This window comes from Myotis lucifugus, unplaced genomic scaffold, assembly GCF_000147115.1.
Source record: "Myotis lucifugus unplaced genomic scaffold, Myoluc2.0 scaffold_59, whole genome shotgun sequence".
Classification (NCBI taxonomy): Eukaryota; Metazoa; Chordata; class Mammalia; order Chiroptera; family Vespertilionidae; genus Myotis; species Myotis lucifugus.
In genome coordinates this window covers 4,705,399-4,713,661 of record NW_005871107.1, presented here as the reverse complement: position 1 = coordinate 4,713,661, position 8,263 = coordinate 4,705,399, and the positions used below count along the sequence as shown (strand labels likewise).

Below are 8,263 nucleotides of genomic sequence, written 5' to 3'. Positions count from 1 at the left end.
AGGGTAACTTGCATTGCATCACAGCTGGCTCCTGCTGGATAGCCTCAGGCAGAGGCTAGATTAGCACCTCCTTAGAGATCCAGGAGCCAGTGTGCCCGGTGGTCAGAGTGGGACCATCCAGATTGCAGCTCCTCTGATTCATAAAGGACACACTCAGGGGGCAGACTCAGTGAGCACAAAAGCCCCATTGAAGCAAGTCTTGCCCCAGAGGGGTGTCTCCAGCACAGAAGTTTTCCCACTGCAGACACAGCTGATTCTCACAGCCAATTGGCCTGAAGGTCAATCCCTCCCAATGTTACCTACAACAATCAAGGCTTAACTACAACAAGACTGTGCACAAAGCCCACAAGGGGGTGCACCAAGAGTGTCTACCTCAGGTAGTTGGGGAGGCTGAGCCACTGGGCCCTATAGGACACCTAGTACAGAAAGCCACTCTATCAACACAGCGAAGCATAAAAAAATGCAGAGACAAAGAAACAGGACACAAATGACAGAAATGGAGGAAAGCAAACTACTGGATATAGAGTTCAAAACCACACTTTTAAGGTTTTTCAAGAATTTTCTAGAAACTGCCGATAAACTTAATGAGACCTACAAGAAATCTAATGAGACCCTCGAGGTTGTGATAAAGGACCAACTAGAAATTAAGCATACACTAACTGAAATAAAAGAATATTATACAGACTCCCAACAGCAGACTAGAGGATCGCAAGAATCAAGTCAACGATTTGAAATACGAAGAAGCGAAAAACACCCAACCGGAAAAGCAAAATGAAAAAAGAATCCAAAAATACGAAGATAGTGTAAGGAGCCTCTGGGACAGCTTCAAGCGTACCAACATCAGAATTATAGGGGTGCCAGAAGAAGAGAGAGAGCAAGATATTGAAAACCTATTTGAAGAAATAATGACAGAAAACTTCCCCTACCTGGTGAAAGAAATAGACTTACAAGTCCAGAAAGCGCAGAGAACCCCAAACAAAAGGAATCCAAAGAGGACCACACCAAGACACATCATAATTAAAATGCCAAGAGCAAAAAACAAAGAGAGAATCTTAAAAGCAGCAAGAGAAAGACAGTCAGTTACCTACAAGGGAGTACCCATACGACTGTCAGCTGATTTCTCAACAGAAACTTTGCAGGCCAGAAGGGAGTGGCAAGAAATATTCAAAGTGATGAATGCCAAGAACCTACAACCAAGATTACTTTACCCAGCAAAGCTAGCATTCAGAATTGAAGGTCAGATAAAGAGCTTCACAGATAAGAAAAAGCTAAAGGAGTTCATCACCACCAAACCAGGATTATATGAAATGCTGAAAGGTATCCTTTAAGAAGAGGAAGAATAAGAAAATGGTAAAGATACAAACTATGAACAACAAATACACATCTATCAACAAGTCAATCTAAAAATCAAGTGAATAAATAATCTGATGAACAGAATAAACTGATTATAATAGAATCAGGGGCATAGAAAGGGAGTGGACTGACTATTCTTGGGGGGGAAAGGGGTGTGGGGGATGCAGGAAGAGACTGAACAAAAATCGTGCACCTATGGATGAGGACAGTGGGGGGGGTGAGGGCGGAGGGTTGGGGGGGGGAACGGGTGGAGGGGAGCTATGGGGGGAAAAAGAGGAACAACTGTAATAATCTGAACAATAAAGATTTAATTAAAAAAAATGAAGGATAATTTACAGTAGAGTAGAGGATGCAGAGAATCAAATCAGTGATTTGGGATATGAGGAAGTAAAAAAATACCCAATTAGAAGAGCAAAAAGAAAAAGAATCCAAAAATATGAAGATAGTGTAAGGAGCCTCTGGGACAACTTCAAGGGTACCAACATTCGCATCATGGGTATGCCGGAAGGAGAAGAAAGGGAATAAGAAATTGAAAACCTATTTGAAGAAATAATGACAGAAAACTTCCCTACCTGGTGAAAGAAATAGACATACAAGTCCAGGAAGTGCAGAGAGTACCAAACAAGAGGAACCCAAAGAGGCCCACCCAAGATGCATCATAATTAAAACGCCAAAGGTTAAAGGCAAAGAGAGAATCTGAAAGCAGTGAAAGAAAAGCAGTTAGTAACCTATAAGGGAGCACCCATACATTGATCAGCTGATTTTTCAACAGAAACTGTGCAGGCCAGAAGGAACTGGCAAGAAATATTCAAAGTGATAAAAACCAAGGACCTACAACCAAGATTACCCAGCTTTATTGCTTAGAATTCAGTGGTTCTCAACCTCTGGGTCGAGAACAATGAAAATACATCTGCATATCAGATATTTACATTACGATTCATAACAGTAGCAAAATTACAGTTATAAAGTAGCAACGAAAATAATTTTATGGTTGGGGGTCACCACAACATGAGGAACTGTATTAAAGGGTTGAGGCATTAGGAAGGTTGAGAACCACTGGAGATAAAGAGCTTCATAGACAAAAAGCTAAAGGAATTCACCACCACCAAACCAGTATTACATGAAATGTTGAAGGGTATTCTTTAAGAAAAGGAAAAAGGAGCCCTAGCCGGTTTGGCTCAGTGGATAGAGCGTTGGCCTGCGAACTGAAAGGTCCCAGGTTCGATTCCGGTCAAGGGCACATGCCCGGGTTATGGGCTCAATCCCCAGTGGGGGACTTGCAGGAGGCAGCCATCCATGATTCTTCTCTCATCATGGATGTTTCTATCTCTCTCTCCCTCTTCCTTCCTCTCTGAAATCAATAAAAATATATTTTTAAAAAATAGAGTTGAAAGGTCTGAGTTAGGCCCAATTCTTAAAAAAAAAAAAGAAAAGGAAAAAGGAGATAAAAAATATGAACAATAAAATGGCAACAATAGAATCTAAAAATCAAAATAAACAAGGAATCTAATGAACAAAATAAACTGATGAATAAAACAGAACCAGAATCATGTAAACCTAGAACAGACTGATGAATCTCAGAGGGAAGGAGGGAAGAGACTAACCAAAGAACTTATATGTATATATGCATTACCTATGGACACAGACAATAGGTTGATGAAAACCTAGGGCAGGTTGGGATCAGGGTGGAGGAGGGCAATGAGAGAGGAAACAGGGCAGCATCTGTAATTCAACAATAAAGATTTTAAAGATGAAGAAGGAAAAAATATGTGCATAAGCCTACAATTAAAGTTAAAAATAGGTCAGATTTCTCTCACATGATCCTTCTTTCACTGGCTCCTCCAACCTACTCTGTTGGCCTTTTTTTTTTTTAAAGCATTGCAGTACCTTCACTTATTTCCCTTTTTGCTGTGGGCCCTATAAGCATGGTCAACTTAGCAACTGCCACATATGCTGCAATTTTCATAGATTCTGCAAGTTTTTCAAGGTAAGAAATTTATCAAGGAGAGTTTCCTGCCTTAGCCTTGGCAGTAAACTTTTTATGCTATGCTACATTTACAACGAGATGGCTACTAACCTGTATAATACATGCTATGCCCTAGCGAGTACTCAAGTACTTATTGGCCATGTTTTAGATAGTTTTTTTAGAAATAGTGATGCCATTAAACCCTCTCATCTAATTTTCTCATATTTTTGCCAGCTGGCAGGAATTGGGTTCAGTATTGATTCTGGAATGGAAATTTTTCTGAGCAAAGTTGATAAAGCTATTGCCTCCCATGTTTTTTGTTTTTTTAAATAAATCTTTATTGTTCAGATTATTACAGTTGTTCCTTTTTCCCCCCCCATAGCTTCCCTTCACCCAGTTCCCACCCCACCCCATGCCCTTACCCCCCCCCCATTGTCCTCGTCCATGGGTGTAAGATTTTTGTCCTATCTCTTCCTGTACCCCTTATATCCCCTCCTCCCCACCGAGAATTGTCAGTCCACTCCCTTTCTATGCCCCTGATTCTGTTATATTCACCAGTTTATTCTGTTCTTCAGATTTTTTATTCACTTGATTTTTAGATTCCTCTTGTTTGAGGTTCTTTGTGCTTCCTGATTGTAAGTCTATTTCTTTCACCAGGTAGAGGGAGTTTTCTGTCAATATTTCTTCAAATATGTTTTCAATATCTTGCTCTCTCTCTTCTTCTGGCACCCCCATAATTTGGATATTGGTACGCTTGAAGTTGTCCCAGAGGCTCCTTACACTATCTTCATATTTTTGGATTCTTTTTTCTTTTTGCTCTTCTGGTTGGGTGTTTGCTTCTTCATATTTCAAATCTTTGATTTGATTCTTGGGATCCTCTCGTCTGCTGTTGGATCTCTGTATATTATTCTTTATTTCAGTCAGTGTATGCTTAATTTCTGATTGGTCCTTTTTCATATCCTTGAGGGTCTCACTAAATTTCTCAGAGGTTTCTAGAAGATTCTTGAGTAACCTTATAACCGTGGTTTTGAACTCTATACCCAGTATTTTGCTTTCATCCATTTCTTTCATTTGTGACTTGTTTCTTTGTCTTCGCATTTTGGCTGCTTCCCTATGTTTGTTTCTATGTACTGGGTAGCTGCTAAGTCTCCTTGAGTTGTTAGAGTGGCCTTGTGTGGTTGGTGTCCTATAGGGCCCAGTGGCTCAGCCTCCCCAGTCACTTGAGGTGGATGCTCTTTGGTGCACCCCTTGGTGGGATGTTTGCACAGTCTTGTTGTAGTTAACCCTTAATTGCTCTTGGTATCACTGGGAGGAATTGACCTCCAGGCCAATTGGCTTTGGTGACCAGCTGTGTCTACACTGGAAGATCTGTTGCATAGGAGACACCCTTATGGGGCAGGACTTGCTTCAGCAGGGCTTTGGTGGTCACTGAGTCTGCCCCTTGAGTGTGTCTCTTATGGATGTGAAGAGTTGTAATCCGTTATCATCTCCAAAGGGAGTTGCAAGGTCAGCCCACTGTTCTGGGGCCCACCCCAGCAGGAGCTACAGAGATATCTGCAGATTCCTCTTCTTTGTATGGAGTTTGGAAGTGCCCAGGCGAGGCCCAACTTTGGCGCAAGGCCACTGCTGCTACCAGGTATTGGGCGTTCTTTTGGAATCTCTGGGACTCTCTGACCCAGGTACAGTTTGTCTTAGGCGAAAGGCCAGGCCATTCATATGCAAAAGCCAATGGCGCACAGCTTGGGTGGAGTTGTAAATTGGGAGGGGCAGGGTCTCTGGGAATCACCAGGGTAGAGCAAACAGCAATGGCTTCCCTGAACAGAGAAGTCCCGCGCACCGGTTCAGGAACAATGATTGCTTCGAGCACCTCTAAGAGTAAGTCGCCTTCACATTCCTGTCCCAATGCCAGATAGTCCAGTTTCTCCCCATATGTGTCTGGGTCCCCCAGAGTCTTGCCGGTAACTGGAATTCAGGGCAAGCGGGAGCTTGTATCTCCCTCCCGGTTTAAAGAACAGCACATCCAGGTGCCAGCACTTTCCACACCTCCGCACCTCTTACCAGTCTCAATGCGCTTTCTTCACCTCTCTAGTTGTAGAATTTCCACTCAGCCAGCTTTCCCGCGGTTCTGGGTGGTAGTTGTTCTGCCGTTTAGTTGTAATTTTGGTGTGGTTGTGAGAGGTAGCAAGTATAGGTGATTACCTATGCCACCATCTTGGTTTCTCCTCTGCCTCCATGTTTTAAGAAATTCTTACAGTATAGGCTCGCATGTGTTAAATGTTTATTAACTACAGATACCAGGAACAAATTCTTTTTGACAAATGTTATGCTTAATCTGAGAATATTCTCAGAAAAATATTCATGATTTATTAATTTGTGCACTTGGAAAAGGTAACCTTTTTAGTAATTTAGTCAATATCATCTGTTATTCTTTTAATGAACCTTTTCCCCCAATCTTTTATTTCAGCTCCAGTGTGCTGCTCTGCTCGTTACAACTTAGCAGTTTTGGCCTTTTTTGGTTTCTTCATTCTGTATGCATTACGTGTGAATCTGAGTGTCGCATTAGTGGATATGGTTGATTCAAATACAACTTTGGCAAATAATAGAACTTCTAAGGAGTGTGCAGAGCATTCTGCTTCCATGAAAGTTACTCATAATCACACAGTAAGTACTATTTTTTTAAAGCAAGCAATCTTAATCTTAAAATATATCTAAGTAAAAAATATTGAAAGGTCTTTCTTCATCCTACAAAAAAATCAAAAACATTTCTTCATGTAAATTCTGAATCACTTTCTTTTGTGTTTTCTCAGAAACAGGTTGGACAGTAACTTATAACTAACTTTTGCTATTGTGCTGTAATACTTGTAACATGTATAATACACCTTGATCTGTTTGAAAAGTTGTCATTTCCTCTATAAACATATCACCCTTGAAGAAAATTTGGAAAACATGTTTGGCATACCAGTGAAGGGGTTCAGAACAGGCCTCTTCAAGACATGCCATTTGGGAATGTAAATTATATTCAGGTGAAGGCAGTTGTGACCCTGTGAGCTTACAAGAAACTTTTATCTCTCCTTTAAAATTTCAAATTAGGGGCCTTGCCCATAATAACAGTTATCACCAGAAATAACTTTTTATGACCTATCTGTAAGGGAAGGACAAACTTCTTTTATTTATTGATTGATTTGAGAGAGAGAAACATCGATTTGTTGTTCCACTTATTTATGCATTCATTAGTTGAATCTTGTATGTGCCTTGTCTGAGGATTGAACTCACAACCTTGGTGTATCAGGGACAAGTCTCTAACCAACGGAGCTGCCCAGCCAGGGCAGGGAGTGTAAACTTCTAATTATGGAACATCTGCTTTCATCGTTCTGCAGTGACCTTCCTCTCCTCTGAAGCCCAAAGGTTTCTTGCCTCATCCTTAGTTCAGAACGCCCTATATAACCTTATTTAAACTTTTTGTCTCTGAACCTCTCATGTATGTGGTGTTTTCATATCTATATATATAACTAAATTTGGTTATTTTCTCTTATTAATCTGTCTTATGTAGATTTAATTATTAGACCAGCCAAAAGAGCGTTGAGGGTAAAGGAAAGTTTCTTCCTCCCACACAGCACTGTGAGCAGAATATCTCACAGGCTATTTACTGCTCACCCCGACGCTATTGCAGTAGAAAGTTCTTTGGTCCTCTAACATGGCCCAGCAAAAACATGGTAAGAATTCTTGCCAAGCCCAACTCCCGGATCTCTACCTATAGAGTTTGGTGGATTAGAGTGGTGAGAGTCCTTTTTTCCTTTTCTAAATTTAGGTTAGCAGGAGAAAGTATTTTTAAAACTAGTTTCTTGGGCTTAGTGACTCTTGGTTATTTGGTATGAATACACATAGGTTTTGTATTCTGTTTTTCTTTGTCTCTGGTGTTTCTCCTTTCATTTTGTTATATGTTCTGAGAACACAGCTTTAAGACCATGCCATGCTCTCAAGGGAGTTTTCTGTGTCTATCCATTTTCTCCCAGAAATCGTAAAAACAGGGCTCCTCATTCTTGTTTTGCACCAAAGGATGCATATGTATCTGGCAAGCCCTGTGTAGGCTGTGAATCTAGCCCCATTAAAAGGAGTAGAGTTGGCTCTGGCTGGGTAGCTCAGTTGGTTAGCGGATTGTCGCAATATGACAAGGTTGTGGGTTTGACCCCCAGTCGAGGCACATACAAGAATCAACCAATGAATGCATAAATAAGCGGAACAACAATCTAGGTTTCTTTCTCTGTTCATCTCTCTCTCTCTCTCTTTCTCTGTCTCTCTCTCTCTCTCCCCAAAATAAACAAATAAATAAGGCATCAGGGAATACATGATTCCCTGTGTTTTAGAATGGCTGTTTCTAATTCTGGGAGTGAATTGTATCTTATGAGAGTTGCATCTTTTTTAAAAAACTGATTTCGGAGAGGAAGGGAGAGGGGGAGAGAGATAGAAATATCAATGATGAGTGAGAATCATTGGTCAGCTGCCTCATGCACACCCCCTACTGGGGATCGAGCCCACAACCCAAGCATGTGCCCTCAACCAGAATCAAAACCAGGACCCTTCAGTCTGCAGGCCGCAGCTCTATCCACTGAGCCAAACCCTAGGGCAGGGTTGCATCTTTTTGCACTCTTCTTTGGGGATGTCTCTTGTATCCCCAGTTCTTATTGGTTTGAGTTGCTATTAAGATCAGATGGTGGATCCTTTGAATTGGAAAAACTTCTAAATTGAAAAGAAAGAGAAAAAAATTTTAGAGAGCTTTCATATTGTTATAATTGCTGGTCATTAAGGTTCGCTTAATAAGATGGAAGAACATCCCTAGCAGATTTGGTTCAGTAGATAGTGTTGGCCTGTGGAGTGAAGGGTCCCGGGTTCAGTTCTGGTCTAGGGCACATGCTCGGGTGGCAGGCTTGATCCCGGGGGGGGGGG

General features: G+C 41.3%; 1 protein-coding gene across 6 annotated transcripts in view; it reads left to right on the top strand.

Annotated features, from left to right (window-relative positions):
- Positions 1 to 5,071: 5,071 nt before the first annotated feature.
- Positions 5,072 to 8,263, top strand: part of SLC17A5 (solute carrier family 17 member 5) — a 54,495-nt gene continuing 51,303 nt past the window's right edge. For 2 of the 6 annotated variants that reach the window (XM_023754279.1, XM_014456357.2), the window contains exons 1-2: positions 5,073 to 5,194; positions 5,784 to 5,980. In XM_023754279.1, the coding sequence (XP_023610047.1) occupies positions 5,125 to 5,194; positions 5,784 to 5,980 (267 nt within the window). In that variant the 5' untranslated portion in view covers positions 5,073 to 5,124. Of the gene's footprint in view, positions 5,195 to 5,783; positions 5,981 to 8,263 lie in introns of all 6 variants that reach the window. The other 4 variants (XM_023754281.1, XM_014456358.2, XM_023754278.1 and 1 more) reach the window with 4 other exon arrangements.